The sequence below is a fragment of the Thalassophryne amazonica genome, chromosome 11 (genome assembly GCF_902500255.1).
Source record: "Thalassophryne amazonica chromosome 11, fThaAma1.1, whole genome shotgun sequence".
In the NCBI taxonomy this organism is placed as follows: Eukaryota; Metazoa; Chordata; class Actinopteri; order Batrachoidiformes; family Batrachoididae; genus Thalassophryne; species Thalassophryne amazonica.
In genome coordinates, this window is record NC_047113.1 from 27,154,471 (window position 1) to 27,175,664 (window position 21,194).

Consider the following 21,194-nt stretch of genomic DNA (forward strand, 5'->3'; position numbering starts at 1 on the left):
AGTTGTTTAATTTTGTAGAAAAAAAAGCAGATCACAGACATGACACAAAACTAAAGTCATTTCAAATGGCAACTTTCTGGCTTTAAGAAACACTATAAGAAATCAGGAAAAAAAAATTGTGGCAGTTAGTAACGGTTACTTTTTTAGACCAAGAAGAGGGAAAAAAAAATATGGAATCACTCAATTCTGAGGAAAAAATTATGGAATCATGAAAAACAAAAGAACGCTCCAACACATCACTAGTATTTTGTTGCACCACCTCTGGATTTTATAACAGCTTGCAGTCTCTGAGGCATGGACTTAATGAGTGACAAACAGTACTCTTCATCAATCTGTCTCCAACTTTCTCTGATTGCTGTTGCCAGATCAGCTTTGCAGGTTGGAGCCTTGTCATGGACCATTTTCTTCAACTTCCACCAAAGATTTTCAATTGGATTAAGATCTGGACTATTTGCAGGCCATGACATTGACCCTATGTGTCTTTTTGCAAGGAATGTTTTCACAGTTTTTGCTCTATGGCAAGATGCATTATCATCTTGAAAAATGATTTCATCATCCCCAAACATCCTTTCAATTGATGGGATAAGAAAAGTGTCCAAAATATCAACGTAAACTTGTGCATTTATTGATGATGTAATGACAGCCATCTCCCCAGTGCCTTTACCTGACATGCAGCCCCATATCATCAATGACTGTGGAAATTTACATGTTCTCTTCAGGCAGTCATCTTTATAAATCTCATTGGAACGGCACCAAACAAAAGTTCCAGCATCATCACCTTGCCCAATGCAGATTCGAGATTCGTCACTGAATATGACTTTCATCCAGTCATCCACAGGCCACGATTGCTTTTCCTTAGCCCATTGTAACTTTGTTTTTTTCTGTTTAGGTGTTAATGATGGCTTTCATTTAGCTTTTCTGTATGTAAATCCCATTTCCTTTAGGCGGTTTCTTACAGTTGGGTCATAGACGTTGACTCCACTTTCCTCCCATTCGTTCCTCATTTGTTTTGTTGTGCATTTTCAATTTTTGAGACATACTGCTTTAAGTTTTCTGTCTTGACGCTTTGATGTCTTCCTTGGTCTACCAGTATGTTTGCCTTTAACAACCTTCCCATGTTGTTTGTATTTGGTCCAGAGTTTAGACACAGCTGACTGAACAACCAACATCTTTTGCAACATTGCGTGATGATTTACCCTCTTAAGAGTTTGATAATCCTCTCCTTTGTTTCAATTGACATCTCTCGTGTTGGAGCCATGATTCATGTCAGTCCACTTGGTGCAACAGCTCTCCAAGGTGTGATCACTCCTTTTTAGATGCAGACTAACGAGCACATCTGATTTGATGCAGGTGTTAGTTTTGGGGATGAAAATTTACAGGGTGATTCCATAATTTATTCCTCAGAATTGAGTGAGTCCATATTTTTTTCCCTCTGCTTGGTCTAAAAAAGCAACCGTTACTGACTGCCACAAATATTTTTCCTGATTTCTTATAGTGTTTCTTAAAGCCAGAAAGTTGCCATTTGAAATGACTTTAGTTTTTGTCATGTCTGTGATCTGCTTTTTTTCTACAAAATTAAACAACTGAATGAACATCCTCCGAGGCCGGTGATTCCATAATTATTGCCAGGGGTTGTATATAGACACATACATAAGCACATGCACAATTCTCTGTTGTTGGCTCTGATCTTCAGTCATTTATGACAGCAAGGAATGTTCCTGCCAAACCAAACAGGAGCAGAGATGTCCACAATGTTGATGCGTATTAGCATGTGCACAAAAGTGTTAGTGAGATTCAATTTATCACCAATAAAAAAAACCAACAGATCCTGAAGATGCATCAGAGTACAGGGCCTGGCTACTGATAGAGTTAATCTTACAAATGTTGTGTAACAACTATTATGAATGTGAGCTTATTGCTTTATTTGCAATCAGTCAAAATCCTGATTCTCGAGAGACAGGAAGAAGAAAAACTGAAAACATTTTGATACCCTCATCAAATCAGATTACTTAATTTCAATCTGGAGATTAATAAAAATCATCTATGAGATCAAATAAAAGGCCTCCAGAATTTTAATTTCAGTCTTTTAAAAAAAAGTATGAACAAAAGTCAAAATATTTCTCTGCTAATTTTCCATTCAAAGTTAACGTAACAGATAAGACCCTTTATGAATTATTTTCTAATTTTGTATGATTTTAATGTGAAGCATTGTAACCTAACTAATCTCAACACTCCAGTTAGACACTCCCGAAATACTGCCGCTGTTCAGTTTTTACTAACAGCTTTCTCTTTGCAAGCAAATGTTTTTTTAATGCAGGAGAAAACAATGACGTAACAAAAAAAATTATCAACTTTACAGCATGCGCTACTAACAGCTAAACTAGCATGAGCAAAAGAAGGTGCGCTTCATTTATTACATTGTGGAGCACTGTTTAGTCGGAGTGCCCCACTTGAAAGGCGAAACGACCAAGCGCGCAATAGCACCGCCCAGTAGAGACACAGCGAGCATCAAATCGAGCGCTTCAATTGAGCTAGGCCGCTGTAGATTATCATGGTAAGTGATACAGATTTTAAATCGCATAATAAAACAACTAAGTAACCTGCATGATAACACCGTTGACAGTTACAAATGTGCAAAGAATATTTTCTAAATAAGCAACAAAATGCCATTTAAAAACTTAATACCTTACTGTCACTGTGATGAGCCTGTTTCCCGCGTGTAGCATTAGATGCTAGTGCGACGTCACAGGAAAAGACGAAACGAGTTTGTATTAGCTTCCGGTTTGGCGGATTCTCCCCCCTATTTTTATTTTGTAATGTCACACACGTTCTTCAAATATACATAAACGCAGCTAACTGTTTAAAAATGTGTCCGTTTTCTATTAGCAGTGGTTACTTATGGCAACTCCTCCAGTAAAATAAAGCGTCAGTCACTCACAGTGCAGCAAACTGCAGTGGCCCCTTTTCACCACTGGGTGGCGCTCGATACAACCATTGATTGTGCACCAACCGTTGTGTTGTATTTTATTGGATTGCATTCTATTTTATTCTAGTTAGGAAAATAATATATAGTAAGACAATGTAGAACAGTAAAAATAATCTTTGAAAAAAATAAAACATCACCTTAAAATATTGTTTTTCAAGATATTGTTTGGAAAATATTAGTGTATTTAACAACAACAACAACAATAATAAGAATAATTTATATATGTGCATCTGTGTTGTGTTTGCAGATGAACAAGAAACAGGTTTGTGCTTTTTGAAAATACAATCTGAGATTTTTTCGTTTTAAACCTTTGATTTCTCAGGAGAAGGCAGGTTCAATTGAACTTAGCCCCACAAATAAATAAAAAATAAATTCACAGAAAGGAAGAAAGAAAAAATGATGCTGACTGACAAGTGGAGGTGAGAGAAGGCCTCATTATGATTTTAAATGTCAATAAAATCTAAAAAGCGCAGGAATTTAAGTAGACATGTTTTCTGTTTGCCTTTGCAAACCGAGAATTTAGTTTGTTCTTGTGCCCTATAATGGCCTCAGCACTTAATGCTCCTGGCTCTGGTAATTACAGGCCTCTTTTTATCGCCTATAAATTAGGAATTTATAAAATCACTGTAGTCGGGCACAGAAACGGCGCAAACACGCGTTTTTCTGCGGAATTGTAAAGAAATATTTTACCATCTTATTCTATCTTATTTAATTGTGCATCCTTATTTTTAAACCTTAATTCGCAAAAAAAAACAAAAAAAAACAATTGCTTGCATGATAGCCGTAAATGCGCGCGCAAAGCTCAGAGATACAATTTAGTTTCTTCGTTTGAAGGGTTTCATAGTCCTCCTGGATCACGCAGCTGGACTTTATGAGAAGGAATCAGATTAAACATCAAAAGGCTGCAGTCGGTTTGTATTTTGGAGGATGATGTGAAGAGATGGAGAGAGAAATGAGTTGTGACAAGTCTCGAGTTCAGCGGCTCCGTCAAGTTGATCTGATGCGTCAAACCGGTGAATCACCAGAGAGGAGGAGGACAAGGAGAGAGAGAGAGAGAGAGAGGAGAGGAGAGGAGGAAAAGTGAAGAAAGAAGAGGAGGAGGAGGAGGAGGAGGTAACCTACAAAAAGGCTTCGCCGTCTTTCACTTTGTCACACAGACCACACACACCCGGAGCGGCAATCCATCCTGACTCACGTGTCACACAGTCGAGATCCGGCGCCACCTGTTTACTTTGTTTATTAATTTTTAATCATCCGCAGAGGTGTCTAATACGGCAGGGTTTTTTTTTCTCAGCCAAACTGCAGAATTTTGAATTTTTCAAACAAGCAAGCGGAAAGCAGAAAGAGGGAAAGAAAGAGAGAAATCGCAACTGCGCTCCGAAAATTACGCGTGGATGAACTTGTGAGCGAGCGCGCGCGCACTGAACGGAATAAATGGATATGGACAAAAAGAAAATGCTTTTCCGAGGTAAGTGCATGAATCTTTTTTTGTTTGTTTGTTTGTTTACTTAAAAAAATTAAAAAAAAATTAATTCATGTTTCACAATATGAGGTAAATTCCGCAACAGATGATGTAGATGAAAATGTTAATCTGTTCCTGTCATATAAATTGCAGAAAATCTCGGCCTGCATAAGTTGTGCGCAGTGTATAATTTTTTTTTACGTTTTATGTTTTAAACACACTGAAATATTATCCTATCATTAAGCGTAATTATGGAGAAAATTCGCATCACAAAAAAATAACGAGAATGTGACACATTCATTCTTTCTAATTGTGAAACGCTGTAGGGGAAGAAAAAAAAAAACAGCGTCAATTAAATGTTTTCTTAAAATTCTTGTTATTTCTGTGTGTATTTCGAACATACCCAAAATGTCAATTTAATCGGAAATTATTTACTCAGGGTTAAATTAGAGGCAAATAAATTGATGAGTTTATGGGACAACCTGAAATCTCAGATTAGTTGTTAAATAATTTGAAAAGATGTGACATTTATTTTCTGAAAATCTGTCTATCTATCTGTCTATCTATCTGTCTATCTATCTGTCTATCTATCTAATCTTCTAATCAATGGGACGGGAGTGAAAGAGAAAATGTGTGTGTGTGTGTGAGAGAGACAAACAGAGAGGGGGGTCTTGGTAAAAAATGACAGAGGTTGAAGGGGTCAGAAGCAGCTAAAGCCTCTGTCTAGTTAGCTGTCACTGATATGAGAAAGTACATGATTCACTTTAGTCAGGGTGTGAGAAGACACACACACACACACACACACCTTCACTCCTGGGATGAGCTGTGCGCCTGCTGTTCTGTGTCCAAGAAAGGAAGGAAAGATGGTGAGAGAAGAGGATGGAAACATGACTGTGATAAACTGATGTATGGAGAAAAAAAAAATCACCAAGCTCCTTTCTTTCTCATCGTCCTCCCATCTGCAGGAGGTTTCCTGTGATCCGACCAGCAATCAGCAGTTTAAGAAAGACAATAAATAGAAATCTGTGTGCAGACTAATCTGCTGCACCCTCCTCCAATAAATAAATAAGCCAAAAGCTTGAAAGCGTAACAGCTGATGTGCATGCTATATATTCAATTTCTTCTCTCTTATAACGCACCTCCACACACACTAACTCACACCAGCACATACACACAGAAACAGTTAAACTTATTTCTCTCTCTCTTCAGAATCCACCACCTGATTTTCTACCCATAACCCCCCCCCCCCCCCCCCATCTTTTCCTTACATTTAGATTTAGGATGACAGACGGCAAGATGGAGCGTTTGTATCTGTCTGTTTGGGATAATGGGGAGTCAAAATGGGAACCAGAAGGTAAAATTACAAAGTCTTGATGAAGAGCACATATGTCAATCCCAAGACCCGGGAGACGGATCTGACCCCTAAGAATCTTTGATCCAGCTTACAGATCAAAGTGGATGATTAAATGACTGCATATATTCAAAGCCGTGGCCACGTTTAAGGGGGAGAATCATGCTGTGTTTGATGCTGATTGGCTCCACCAGGCCTGATTTAGGAGACGTCTCAGTCACCACGGCAACCAAACTTACTTGATTCTGTCACAAAATATGTATTTAATTTACCAATTGACATTTGGCACTTTTAAGTCATTTCAGTACCGATTTAGAAGCGTTTCATCACTTTGCCTCATTCACCTGCACACCCCTCTGTCTCCTTCACTGTCACGTTCTGTTTCTACGTCACATCTGACCACAAGAAGTTTATTATTTATTATCATCAAGAAGATTAAGGTGCAGTTAAGTGGAATGAGTCCATTTACGGCCTTTCGTGTGGGAGCCGTCCCATAGAATGAACTCGTCTGATTTGCTCGGCGTCCTCCTCGACTCTTCACGGTGCACGAATACCAAGAGGTCACACACAGATGGAGAATGTTGAGGTGAGAGACAGTAAAGTGAGGTCGAAAGAGAGAAGGAGGAAGAGAGAGATCAACATAAACAGGGAAGGAAAGAGAGAGACAGACAGAGAGAGAGAGAGAGACTGCCAGCGGAGGGGTTAATGCAGTGCAGATTGACACAAGTTAGCAGCACCCAGAGGGAGAGAATGGGGGGGTGGGGGGGGGTATGATATAAAATGAGTCGGTCACGCTTTGAACAGTTACACATGCTGTTTACATTTTTCCCAAATTAACATGGCCCCTTGCTTCAGAAAACTCTCCCTCTCTCTGTCCTCCACTCGTTTTTCCTCTCCCTCCTTCCTTTCAAATCCTCTCTTCCTCCTCCACTATACCTCCCTCACTCTTTACCCCTCAAGACCCAAAACTATCTCTCCTCTCGTCTCCAGGAGCAAAGATGAAGCGGAGAAATTGAAATTGAGCAGAGGGCCCTCGTCTGATTTTTTTTTTGGGGGGGGGGGGGGGTTCGTGAAGGGGGTTAAGAGGTAAATTAAAAACTGAAGGTCTGAAAATGGGGAGGAGGGAAAGAGTGGAGCCAATTTGCAAAAGGGAAAGAGGGAAAGGTAATTAGGGGAAGGAAGGAAGGAAAGAAGGAAGGGACCTTTAAAATGGAAGTTTGACGTTTTCAAGATTTAGCAGGAGAGAGATGGAGGGATGAAGTGACAAATAAATTAAAACCAAACACGGTGATCAAGAAAGAACAACTGCAATGCTGTGATTTAGAAGAAAACACACACACATACATACATGGATGTATCCGCCTGGTTGACTTATAAGGTGAAGATGGAAGCAGACATCTGGCTCAAAAGGGAAACTAAACGAGCGAGAAATGGTTTCACAGAGAGTTTCCGGGCACAAATATAATTTTATTGCGTCTTTCAGTGCGTGTCCCCCTACACACAGTTTGTTTTTGGGTCATTGATGTTGTTTGGCAAACTCGGTGTGCGCCCATTGCCAAGAGGATCAGTTTGAAATCCAACATGTAACCAACTCCTGAAAGAGGATAGGAGAGGCGATGGGAAAACTGTGTGTGTGTGTGTGTGTGGTTGTGTGTGTGTGTGTGTGTGTGTGTGTGTGTGTGTGTGTGAGAGAGAGTATACAACAGTTTGGTTTCTCAGTATTTGTGCAGTATAATGCCTGTATGTTACACGGATGCTATGCTCCGCTGCACATTCTGCATGCATATGTGTGCACTTGCGTGGCTCTGTGCGTGTGTATGTGAGTGCACGTGTGTGTATTGAGTTAGTGAAGGAATGCACATTTGATTGAGTACAGACTGCACATAAATCTCGTCTCTAACTGTACACAAACACACAAAGCCGACCCTGACCCTGGCTGTCACCCCTGCTTCACCTCGCCATGCAGCAACCCGAGTGCGTGGCGCTGCTCACTTCCTCTAAGGTCAACCCCATCAAGTGCTCACTTTAGGGTCAGTGCACGAGAACGATGCGGTGTCATCGTGTGCAGGTGTGTTTACGTGACACAAGGCAAAATTGCCACCAGATTATTATTTATTTTTGTTGCAGGTGATGCAGAAAACAAACAGCTACTTTAAATTTGGCTCTGATGGGCCCTTTTTTGTCATCACACAGCTTCTTCTCTGCCACATCATCAAAATGATGAAAACTAGGCGAGGCCAGATGACAAGAGGGTGGTAAAAAATGTGACAACAGCAACATGTGGCTGTGTTTTAAACAATAACAACTAAAATAATTTATCTGCAGGCTGCAACATCTGGATGAAAAACATTTGCACTAGCTGCAACTTCATGGCGGGTTCATCAGATTATTCTTTTTAAATGAAATTGTTTTTATTATTTGGATTAAAAAAACACACATTTTTATTCAAGGCAAACTTTCAAAGGTGTTTGCTGGAATGGTCTTCCCTCGATTCACACAGTGTCACTACGTCAAACAGAGAGTACAGAGAGATCCATCAAGCTCCTTTCTTTTTAATGTTTTCTAAAATAAACATATTACTGCTGTAGTGTTAAGATAGAGGGGATGCCTTTATAACTCTAAAATGGCCCGATTTTAATTGATTGATATTTATGGATTAAAAACATTCCAAAGGATAACATGTAAAAACGCAAACCCTTGTTTCCAGCATGGACCCACAGATCACATTACAGCATTACTGGAAAAAAAAAATGAAGTGAAATTTACTTAAAATAATAATAATAATAATCATAATCATCATCATCATCTTGGTAACAGTTTCCACACAGAAGTAATTTAACAGGTTTTTTAAAAATCTTGTTTTTGTTAGTAAATGTTAGTTTTCATTAATAATATCTTCTTCAATATTGCTCCAAATTGAATAAAATAAGGTTTTTACGGTGGTTTCTTATATATATATATATATATAAAATTTATTTATTTATTTTTACAGTAACTTTTTTGCCTCCTTTTATTCATCAAGGACATTTTTGTACACAAACTGGAATTGAACTACCAACACCAGACAGTTCTTCATCTGCATTACATTCTTACGTAATACAGCACAGCATATTTATTCCATGAAGTTTGAGTTTGGCATTAACACTCCAATTCTGGCAATATACATTTAAAGTTGTTGTATCTTTTTAAAGACTTTGTTTGGCTTCTGGTGACTGCAGCTCAGTCGGTAGAGTAAGTTACCCATTATTTGATGTTAGCAATTCGGATTCTACATCTGTGTCCAAATATCCTTGAGCAATGCAGGAGAGGAGGATAAAACTCCTGGGCTGAGTGGATGTGAATCATCACTGTACAGCACTTGGTAACCAATGTTGAGATGATATGACATAAAATAAATACTTTCAAAAACTTGATTTTATTTTTTTTTTTCTGGCACAGTTTTGAAGTAGATGTAACGAATGACATGTGAGTAACATTTAGTGTCAAAAAACAAAATAATTTACCCAGTTAAATATACAGAGAATTCTGTGTGTAAATAGTTTTCAAGCTTTAAGTAAATTTCACTCCATTTTTTTTTCAGTGCATATCAAATTCTTAAATATGTGACAAGCCTGTAATTCACAGTTTTGAGTTAGGTGTATTAAATTAGTTGTTTTTGCTGCTACTTGTTCTTGTATTAATCTGTCAGTCAAACTGTGCAGTGACAAAGCACCATGTCTGTCCGAAATGTAACGTGTCTTCCTCTTTGTCAAAGATGTCTTTTAGACAGTGTGAGCAATGTAGTGTAAGTGTAGTGTATTTAGAGTATGCACTGGAGCTATACTTTTTCCTGGATTACACTCAGGAGACTTGCACGTTTTTCCTCACAATACCAAATTCTGTTTAAGTGCATGTCTCCAGTGGGAAAGTTGAGCAGTATGATGCACACCCAAACACTGCGCCGCTACTTGAAAAACATGTCTGGGGTGTAAAGCATAAAATCTCCTGCCACTGAACGCAACCTTGTGTCCTAATGGTCAACTCTGAACTCTGATCTTGGACCCTTTAGGAGATCAGAAACTCTGCGCCCAAATCTCACAGATGGCAGCCAGACGCAGAGTGCCAGATCTGAGGTTACAGCGCCGAACAAACTGTAGATAAAAAATACAATCTGTTGTGAATAAGAGTTTTTCCCCCAACCTGGTTTATTTGTGTGCATATATCTTTATTAGTGTATGTGCTGAAATATGTCTGCAGATATGAAGTCGGGTTGTGGTTGGTTGTTGTAGGGAACCCCTGTGTTCCATGTAATCTAATCCTCGCACGGAGAACGCTGTGATTTCAACCCTGCCCTGTGGCGTCTGCTCCCACTGCCAGGTACACAGCTCCAAGCCTGCGGGCCTCGCCTTGAAGTCAGCCTATGCCGACTATATTGGCGTTACTCAATATAGTATTATATAACAGAACAGTTCAGTTTGAGTCATTTTAGTTGATGTCACTCACACAAAACATGAGCGGTTGTTTTCTCGTACCGAGGAGGATGCTTTTAGACATGTCGGCATTCAGTCAAAACAGAAAGAAGCCTCCTCGCCTGGCATTCTCCCTTTGGACAACAAGAAACAATTGGGTTTATTTTTGCATTACATGCTACTTTTTTCAACCTGTGTATTCCATCTGATCATGTCCTCTTGGACATTCTGTCTCCTTTCCTCCAGGCCTGTTTACATGTGAGTTGTCCATGTTTAGTTGACCGTGTTGACGCTGATGTTTGGTGTTCATGGGTCTGATGAGCTCCAAATGCTGAGGTGTTGCTGAAAGCTGCTTACAGCATCTGACAGGTGTTGAGGATTTGTGGTTTAGAAGATCAGAGGAGTCTTGACTGTGGGGCTATAGCCTAGTTAATTTCAAGGTTTGTGTAGCAGTTGCATGGGCCCAACCGCAATGTTTTAAGAATAGTTTGAGAGGACGTTTTGATGTCACCGTCAACAGGTACATTGCCAGCTGACGAAGGAGGTGTTCTTTTGAATCAGACTGATTCAAAAGAGGTTGTACAACTTGCGGCTGTTCTTTGAGTTTTAATCGGTATATCATTCTTATGTGTTTTAATTTAAAACTTCATTCCAATCTGTCAAACTCAAATAATGAGAAGGATAGAGCAGATTTTGTAGAGTAAGTTAGTCATTATGAGCACATCATCATTAATTTCATAGGCGGCTTTACCGTGTGCCTTGAAGGGGCTGTGGACACCCCCAAACCCCCCTCACCTCAGACACCCAGGAGATCCACCACAACTCCACCAAGAAATTGTCAGTTGACATTAAAAGTTCATTTGTAGCTTCATGTTTCTTACATTCTCTGACTAATTTGGTCCTATGCCCCCCACACCCCCCCCTCGCCACTTTCTATGGTAACCGTGAGAGTTTCTGTCACTCATTTGCTTTGGTTAAAACAAAACTCCTTGCAAAACTGGATGAAAATGAGAAACAGGAAGAAGGCAGTCCAACATTTAGAAAGGTCAAAGCAGAACAGCGCCACCTAAAGTAGAGGAGCTGTTATCCTGATGGAGGGATTTGTTGTTAGACCTGTATTTTTCCCTGTTCTTCTTCATGTGCCTTTGTTGCCATATGTTTTCCCATATCTTCTAAATATCCTGTGGGAATAGTAAGTGTTATGATATTTAACTTGCTGTCATTAGTTGTATCTATTGCGTACGTGTCAACTAACAAGAATGTAGTAGACAATTGAAATTTACTTTAAAATGCATATTTACACCGTTATTAAAAATTCAGATGGAAAAAATGAACGAATGAATAAATAAATCCTCTGAAGCTGCCATTTATTGATTATAACATAATCAAAAGGACCATCAACTGGTGCAGACGGATGAAAAAAGACAGTTTCAACGTTAATCCTCTCTGGTTTTACCGAGTAGCCCCATCATAAGCTTTTGGATTCTTGTGTCAAACATGTCTTTTGAAGCAAAGCTTAACCAAAGTGTTCAAAGCCTTCCTTTAAAAAAAAAAAAAAACGTGATCTGTCTCGAAGGTCCAGTGATAGGTCCTGTAGATTACAGGTATTAAGGTTCTCACATATATTTGAAGCCTCTTTGATTTCAACCCAGAAAAGTAGGTCACGTTCTGGGTTCTCTGGACGCACACAAGAGGGTTGTGAGAGGATCCCAGTTATCTTGGGTCTGTGACCATTTGGGATTGATTAATCAAGTTGTCAAAGCCAAGGAAGCACACATGAATCCACACATTAGAGGTGCGCGATGCCGGGAATTTTGGTATTGATCCGATACCAAGTAAATACAGGCCCAGTATCGCCGATACCGATACTTTTTCATATTTAAGCTTCATAGATCCAAAGGATCCAAAAGACCTAGGATAGAATTTCGTCAAACATTGTATGTGACAACATAATACTTTATTATCACAATCAACATTTTGCTTAAAAATATCACTCAACACAACTTAAAACAAAATCTCCTGAGGTAGAGGGCTGACAAACCACAATACAACAAAATTAACACACCACAACAAAATTGACTGGCGCCGCTGAGCCACGTGAATGCGCAATAACAAATGACCAGAGGGGGGAGGGTGCGCTGCTCTGTGTTGTGTGACACGGCGCAGCGCTGCTCTTGCAGGCAGAGAGTAGACTTTGATGAATCTGCGTGTGCAGCAGTCAGTGCGTGCGGGGGAGAAAAAAGCTTGAGTATCGATCTTTTTACACGAGGATCGTTCAATATCTATACCAGCATTGGTATCGATATTATCGGTATTAGGATCGATCCGCCCACCTCTACCACACATGGGCAGATCCAACTTCTATAGCTGCCGCACTGCAGCGGCAGGTGCTAAAAAGAAGGCTTACATCTATAACACGAAGATATTTATGCTGCATTCACATGTTGAAGGTAGAAAAGTAGCCATACGGGTCATTAGAGCAGAATTATGGTCCCGTTGCAGAAGCAGATGGTCGGTGATGACATCATGCATCAGGCTTCATTGTTAATGAAACAGACAATTTGCTGAAATGAAATATATAACAGAGCTGAAGCATTTTGCACAGTCTTATATTAAAACACAAATCTCTAGCTTTGATGGTTCTCTCACACAGTCAACTTTGTGTGACACAACAACATAATTTCTCTCTACAATGTCTTCATACATTATTTATCTTTACCCGATTAAAACTAGAAGCCACTCAGAGAGTGCATCCCTCCACCAAGGCCACATATTGCTTAGAATGTCTTCTGGATCCCAAATATGTTCTGGACATTTTTCTTGGACGTTATCCATCTGCTCACCAAATTTCAAAAGATTCAATTTATTTCATTTTTATTTTATATATCACCAAATCACGACAAATCTGCCTCAAGGTGCTTCCTCATAATGTTTTGAGTTAAATGTTGCTATGTGCCAAATATTTTTCTGGATTTCAGTTCCAAAATATATTCCAGATCACCTCCAAAATGGAATCAGTAATTTCCCCAAAACATTATATATTGCATCTCCTCACCAAATTTCACTGAAATCCATTCATTACATCTGCCAAGGACGTAATAAAATCACCCGGGTTTATTTATTTAATTGTCTGTCTGTCTGTTAACAGGATTACGTTAAAACTACTGGATGGATGTTGGCAGAATTTTCACCACAGATAGATATTAGACCATGGAAGACTCCATTAATTTTGGAGGTGATCGAGATTTGGATCTGGATTCTGTATCAAAATTTAACTTTATGTAGGCTTTGAAGGATTGCGTAAAAAAAACAAACAAAAAAACACCTACTTCATGGATTCACACCAAATTTGTACCACAGATAAATATTAGGGCTTGGAAGACTCCACTGAATTTTGGAGGTGATCCAGATCCGGATTGGTGGACGCCAGAAGTCTCTGATTGCTCTTGTTAATTTTTAAATTTATCCTGCTAACAGACAAAGAAACAGACATCCTTGGCGGAGATAACCAGGTGACACTCTGCATTGTGTGCCTGCGTCTTTGTAGCACATCTGGGCCCTACGGGTGGTGCAGGGCAGCTGAAGTTGGTGGGTGAGCTGAGATGGTACGACTCTGGGTCCCATAGCCCTGTACGGTGTATCTGAAGATTATAAACCCTGTCTTTGGACAGACTCTGGGGAAAGTTACAGTGACTGCAGGGAAAGATTTGCTGATTGCAGTGAAAGTACTGCTGACAGCTGGGAAAGAACACAAGCTGGGTTTTTTGGGGGGCACGTAAGACCACAGCCAGCGATAGCAGAATTTTCAATTGTCCTTTCAATGCAAACAATGTAATATCCAATTTACTGTCTGCTGCTTACAGCCAACATGTGAATGCAGCATTACTTTTTTGCATTTATAATTGTGCCCATATATTTGTAAACCCTTGAGCTATTACAAGGATTAATTGTGCAATAACAGAAAAAAAAATCAGGCTTCTGTATTTCTTTCTCTGTTCCACTATGATGATGTGTAAAAGGTGATGCAAAATGCAAAACGTTCACTCTGCACAATTTCTCCAATCACAGCCACAGGAGCCTATAATGCCTACAGAGTTGTCATTGGTGTCTCGGTGGCTTTCCTCACTCATCTCCTTCTTGCACGGTCACTCAGTTATTGAGATTTGCCTCCTCCATGCAGATTTACCATGTAGTATAACACTGTCTGTATTTCTTCTTTAATTATTTATAATTTTCATTTTCCAAACGCAAGTCACAGACTTAAGGTACAAAAATACAGTCCCCCCCACCCCTTATAACAGAAACAAAACAGAATCCCATAATTACCCTTGACTCCCTCCCCCCACCCAACCCTTGAGCCTCTAAACTGTATAAGTAAATCAAAATGAAATGAAAATAAAATCTAAAACAAGTGACAACCAGAAGTCAAAACAATAACACACATTTATAGACATGTCACAAATTACAAATCTGACTCAACTAAAATACAAAAAAATAAAAATAAAATACAAGCCACATTTAGTTAAAGTGCTGAAAGTACAGCCTTCACCAGTATAACTACTATTACTGTAGCTGCTCGCTCTGTAGTAAATCAGCATGATGTAGTTTTACGTCCACTAAATTCACTGCATTTGGGGGTGGGGGGGTAGATGAACAGGTTCGAATGCAACTACCAAGACAATCTTATCTGTTCACAGGGAGGCTTCCTGAGCTGGTAGCCCATCAGAATAAACGAGCAAAGGTCTCCAGTGAGTATGAAACCTTTCCAATGAGCCTCTAAGTGAGAATTTAATCTTCTACAGTTTTAAAAGACCCATGATGTCATGTAAGCAGACTTTAATTAAAGGTGGTTGAGAAGACTTACAAAGCAAAACAATTCTCTTACGCGCAATGAGAGAGGCAAATGCTGTAACATAATTTTGAACGGTTGTAGTATGAAGGTTGTCTGGAGATTTACCAAAAATTACAATGATCAAGATGAAGTTCAAAACATATTCAGTGACTATGAAATGTGCATGTATCCATCCCCTGAATTGTGTGATAAAAGTGATGATTTACACTAAAGGGTGCCATTACTTATGCGACTCATCATTTTGCCTTTTATTTTTATTAATTTATTATTTTTTTATGTAATTTCAAAATTAAGACGTAATTTCTCAAGCGCTCGCAAGCGTTTCTATGTGACATCACTGCAGTTTCGGCTCTGTCTCGACCCAACTTGGGTTGAGTCTCTGTGCAAATATGTCAAACATAATCACTGAGTCAGTGGAAGTAGGTGTTTTAGGTCAGAACTTGTTTTCTTAATTCTGAGAGTTAATCTTTTGGATAATGTTCCAGTTATTCACTTAAAATCCGGAATCCCGCCTGAAGGGTTCTGTCACGATGGAGATAATGTAAAAGTGAAGGAAAGCGGACAATAGATGTAGCAGAGGAGCACTAATCAGGGTTAATTGCTTGCTGTTTTTTGACCTGAGGTGGAACAGAGATAAAAGCGGGGAAGGTGAACAAAAGACATGTGATGAGTAATAAGGAAAAGTTTGCCAACGTCACCAGGGAAAACAAAAAGGATACCGTGAAGAAACAGGAGGCCCGAGGTGTGCTTGAGTCAGAGCGGGAGAGAAACTCGCTGAGGTCACGCATTGTGTAATCTATAATTCCCACCTGTTGAACAGAAGCATGTTTTGCCCATAATTACAAGCATGAATCACAGCCTGCCATCTGGGTGTCAGGGTGAGGGAATACAGCAAGGGTGGAAACAGGGTGGGAGAAGTAAAAGTGTGCTCGTGAGCGAGAACATGAAGGAGAGGAGCGCACGGACACAGAGTCCCGTAATGTTGAAAACCACCTTTCAGCTCCAATTTTCTCTGTTTAAAAGCAGAAATTGAGGCACTAAAAGGGTTCTTGAGTTACAACCTTGCACACATGCCTGCCAGCACTGACACAAACGTGCACCGTGTACGTGCTTGTGATTTGAATGCAGTACACATATCTAATTATGAGTACAAACACTCACGGAGTAACATGAAACACCTATACAAACACTCAGAAATCTAAACAGCGGCACCCACAGACCCGCGCGGCCCACCCAAACGCACGATGATTGCAAAGAAATCCAGGAGTTCCTTTTTTTTTTTTTTTTGTCTTCTTCTCATTTTAATCAGGGCCTTGCACGTGTCTGCGTGTGTTTGCCTGAGCGGACTGAGCTAAAGAGCCATTTATCTGCCTGTCTGACGCTATTAAACGGGCTTTTATTTGAAGCCAGAGTAAATGTACAACAGCCAGAAGCCTCTAAAATTAGGTTGGAACCGGAAAGAGTTTTATTGGCAGTGTCAGATGACTCTCACCTGGTCATGTGTAAACAGACAAGGCCATCGACAGAGAGACAAGGAAATAAAACAGAATATTGTAAAAATACTGATAAACAGAGCAGTTAAGTGAAGCAAAGGTTGGAAACGGCTGCCGGAGACAATTTAGTCTCTTCTTCTCTGTCACCAATGGAATTAAAAATCCAGCGTCCAAGATAAATAATCACCTCGGAAAACAATTTCAATTTCCTGGGCGAAATTTCTCCTGAGTGTTAAGATTCCGAGTACGTCAGCAGTGTGTTAATTGTCAGGTGGACACAAACCATGTGACGCTTCATTGTTTGACGTCTTCACAGTTCATCAACACCTGTTCATCCTGCTACTGGCTGCAACCGTGGTGACGGCTCTGGATCCTTCCCACAACCTGGCCAATGAGAGAACATCGATAGAGAGAACATACGAGCTGACCAAATACCTCGAGTATCAGCTCAAAGAAATTAAAGACACGTATGTGAGTAGGAATTATTTTTTTAGTTTTGTTTCCTTCTTATTCAGCCACAATAAAAAAAAACAATAACACAGAATTAATTTCATTTCTTACAAATTTAATCTATTTTACAAAATTTTATCAAAATATGTATAAATAAATCGAGAAAATATGACTGTCATATCTGACTGAGGTGAATGCCCATCAAGATCCTGTTTTTGTTTTTTTGTTTGTTTGTTCTTTAGTTTCATGATCATCTGTCAGACAAACAAAGTGACTGAAATATAAGTATCACTACAGAATGTGAAAAATAAATAAAAAATTTAACTGCATGCATTCACTGGGGAGAGCTCACATTTTCCGTTGGGTATGCTTATGTATTTTGGGTCAAGATGAACGCTGTGAAAACGTAAAGTTGATAGGACTAATATTTTTGGAGAAATTAGAGATATTAGGTAACAGCAGTGAACAATGGACGTTGATATCACCATTAATGAGTCCCTGGTAACCAGACAAGCTCTGAACAAAGCAAATATCTCAACCTTGCCTGTTGTAAAACATGGCATCAATTAAATGTTTCAAATAATAAATACAATTCTAATCCAACTACATTTTTTTCCACGAGTTCCACTAGTTAATCATGTAAGATTTCAGACCATAAAATATCCCGTGGACAGTGGCAAAATATTAAAACGTTTCACATTTGACATGTTACTCCGCCCCCTGACCGCCTTGCCGCGCAGGTGTAAACAATGACGCTGTCACCTGAGATCGAAAGAAATTAGTGCAGCGACGATGATCCTGAACTGTGTGGATTTAATGGATTTAACTGGATTGATTGATGGATTTATGTGGAAGTAAATTTATGCCATCAGAGTTTGAATTTTAATTTTTAAGGTTGAATGATTTTAGTATCAAAATCAGAGTTTGAAGTTGAATTTCTAAGGTTGAATTTGTTTGGCATCCAAATATTCAGCCTGAAAAACGTCAACCTAAAAAAAAAAAAAAATCAACAAAAAAAAAAAAATTCAACCTAAAAAAATTTCAACCTCAAAAATGCAACCTAAAAAAATTCAACCTCAAAAAAATTAAACCAAAAAAAAAAAAAAAAAAAAAAAAATCAACCTAAAAAAATTCACCCTCAAAAAACAGAAAAGCAGGGCGAAGCAATCGATCCCTGTCTCAATCATCCAACGTCACAGATTAGGTTGAATTTTTTGAGGTTGAATTTTTTTCTTTAGGTTGAATTTTGTGATGTTGAGTATTTTAGGTTGAATTTTTTTTTTAGGTTGAAGTTTTTGAGGCTGAATATTTTAATGCTAAACAAATTAGAATCAGAATCAGAATTGCCTTTATTGTCATTGTAATTTGCATTACAACAAGATTTGAGTGCAATTCCAAAAGGTGCTTTTCCGAGGTGCGAGTAATTGTTAGCCAAATAGAAGATAATAAAATTTAACAATAAATTATTCAAAGTATATGTACAACTAAATAAAATAAAATGTGGACCAAGTAAAATGTAAAACGAGAATTATATGCAACTGTGAGATAATATTGCACGGGAAATATTGCACATGGTTTACAGATATTGCACAAGAAACTTGAAAAGTGCAGATTATTGTGGTTTGTTATTAAATAAATAAGATAAAAATAAGATAAAATTGACTAATTAAAAACCCATAACTACCCATCATAACAAAAGGAAAAACCATGCATGTTAACAGAAAGTCCTGACTTCATTGTACGGAACGTACAGTATTCCTGCATTGAGGGAACACATGGCACGAGCCGGTACATAAGGTTTTACAAGCTCAATCAGGAAGGAGGGTGCCAGTCCATTTAAAATTTTACATATTAACAATAAAACTTCTATCTACCTACAAGCATGTTATATTTGTAATAATCTCTCTAATATTAAGACCAAAGGACAATGTGGGCTCAACAATCACCCCAACATTTTTGGTCTTATCACAATGCTCTTCTTACATTGTGAAGGGCATCCGGCATAAAACTTGTGCCGATTTACCAATGCAGATCTGGCTGTATCCGCTGTGGCGACCCCATCCCAAGATGGGAGCAGTCTAAATGACAACACACACATTTTCCCTCAACTAAAAACTATGTGTTTTTGCCTGTTTCTTCATTTCTCAGCAGGTTTACTTGCAGAGTTTTGAAATGCGTTTTAATGAAATTTATCAATGGTTGGAACCTACAGATTCTGACTCTGATCGCAACATTAAATATTGCAAGATAAAAGTTTTTCATTCTAAATAACTCCAAAACAAATGCATGTGCTTAATAAATGTTCCAACAAATGTACATTCAGATCTGGTGTATTGCAACAGGGGCTGAGGTAGTTTAAGTTTTAAATTCAACATGTGTCCAGACGCTTAATTAGTCTCATTGCAGGTTTTACAAGAACATTTTAAATAGCAAACATGTTGATTTTGAAGATATAATGATATACTGTTTTTAAAAGGTACTGCAGTAAAAGATGACTATAATGCTGTTTGTGCATCATTTTTACATCAGTCTTTACAATCTCTTTAAAATGATTTTTTTGTTTGATTCAGCTCTCTTATCTAGGCCCTCCATTTGATGAGAAAGATTTTTCACCACCAAGGCCCAACAGCACAGCTCTGTCCCTGCCGAGTGCCGCCACTCGCCTGGAGCTGTGGCACGGCCTGGAGAACCAGGCTCGTCTCGCCCAGAACCAGAAGGCCTACTCTGTGCTGCTGGCCGCAGTGCGGGAGCTGGCCCGCTCCACCCTCTGCCCCTCTCTCCAGATGTCTCTGTTGCACTTCTGCACAGGCCTGGATGGGCTGCTGGGCTCAATATCAGGGCTGATGACCACTCTCGGATACACGCACCCACCCCTGTCTGCAAACATACAGAGCAACAGCGGAGAGCTGCAGGACCCGGAGATGGAGGCGGGGAGTGATGATCCCGCTCCACTGATGAGCCGGCACCTATATTCCAGGCCCGGTGAGCGTAACAACCAAAGGAGAAGTGGAGCGAGGGTTGTCCGTGGAGAGAAGGAGGATGGCGTCACTGTGGTCATGATGGGAAAAAAGAGAGGAAGAGAAGGAAAGAGAGCGGAGGCGACCACATCTGGTGGAAGGAGTGGCAGATCGAGGGAGAAGGGACGAGGAGAGAGAGGTAGAAGACAGAGGAGGGAAGAGCCTGAGAGTTGGAAAGGGGTCACCGATGAAGTGGAGAAAAAACAGGAGATAAGGAGGAGGAGGAGCTGCAGAGAGAAGGGGGAACAGAGAGGTGGGGGAGGCAGAGAAGGTTGCTGAGTATCCATGAAGATGGAGCAGAGGAAGAGAAGTTGGGTGTCTTGGATACGGGGTCAGTGAGCCCAGGCTCCCTTCAACCGCTGGCAACACCAACGCACAACAATCAGTACAGCTACAACCTCAACTACCACCCACACCTCCAGGAGTCACCCAGAGAGGAGGACAGCATTACTGCGGAAAGGGGTGGAGGCTTTTTGGAGGAAGAGGAGAACTCCGCCTCTTCTTCCTCTTTGTCCGCTTCCCATCAGCGTCATCGGACCCCACGCTCCCTGCTCTCCCCCACTTTCCGACCTCCTCTGTCCACCCTCTCCTTGCTCTACCCATTTGTACCAGGTGAGGAGCACACCCTCCTCCCGCAGCCTGTCCCTTTGTCCTTAAGAAGAGACACTGCCCTTCTGTCTCCTCCTCTCCTTCCCTCTTCCTCCTCTCCGCTCTTGTCAGCACGGCCTACGATGAGTGACTTTGCCAGGAAAGTGGAGGGCTTTTGGATATTGCGAGAGCTGCAGAGCTGGCTGTGGCGATCCGCAAAGGACTTTAACCGCCTGAAGAAGAGACTTCGAGGCTGACGAAGGAAGGACAGGCACCCACACACAAAAGCACAAAAAACATACACTGAGGTCCATAAGTAGATGGACAGTGACAACCATTTGTGTAGTTTTGTCTCTGTGCACCACCAAAATGGAGCTGAAGTGAAACAAACATGACGTTCTTATAGTGTCAACTTTTAGCTCTCATTTAAGGAGCAGGTAAACAAACTAAGTAATTGGACAAACTTAATATAAGGATTAGTGTTAGTGCAAATTGTCAATTTTACAGCCATTTACCGTTAGGCAGTGGGACTGTATGGTATATCTGC

At 39.9% G+C, this 21,194-nt stretch overlaps 2 protein-coding genes across 2 annotated transcripts in view; one reads left to right on the forward strand and one right to left on the reverse strand.

The window, feature by feature from the left end:
- ssrp1a (structure specific recognition protein 1a) overlaps nucleotides 1-2,755 on the reverse strand; it is a 40,869-nt gene extending 38,114 nt beyond the window's left edge. Inside the window, exon 1 of the mRNA XM_034181290.1 lies at nucleotides 2,691-2,755. The gene's annotated coding sequence lies outside the window, so the exon portion shown is untranslated. The remainder of the gene's footprint in view (nucleotides 1-2,690) is intronic.
- Nucleotides 2,756-4,044: 1,289 nt separating this feature from the next.
- clcf1 (cardiotrophin-like cytokine factor 1) lies at nucleotides 4,045-20,357 on the forward strand. Its single transcript, XM_034181291.1, has 3 exons — nucleotides 4,045-4,454; nucleotides 16,909-17,063; nucleotides 19,613-20,357. Exons 1-3 carry the CDS (start codon nucleotides 4,421-4,423, stop codon nucleotides 20,336-20,338), a joined length of 915 nt encoding a protein of 304 aa, XP_034037182.1. The 5' UTR covers nucleotides 4,045-4,420; the 3' UTR covers nucleotides 20,339-20,357.
- Nucleotides 20,358-21,194: the final 837 nt, after the last annotated feature.

Coding starts and splice junctions, on each gene's coding strand:
- clcf1 (XM_034181291.1), top strand. CDS start 4,421: ATGGATATGGACAAAAAGAAAATGCTTTTCCGAG. Junction 4,455..16,908: donor AAAGAAAATGCTTTTCCGAG/GTAAGTGCATGA, acceptor ACGTCTTCACAG/TTCATCAACACCTGTTCATC. Junction 17,064..19,612: donor AAGAAATTAAAGACACGTAT/GTGAGTAGGAAT, acceptor TGTTTGATTCAG/CTCTCTTATCTAGGCCCTCC.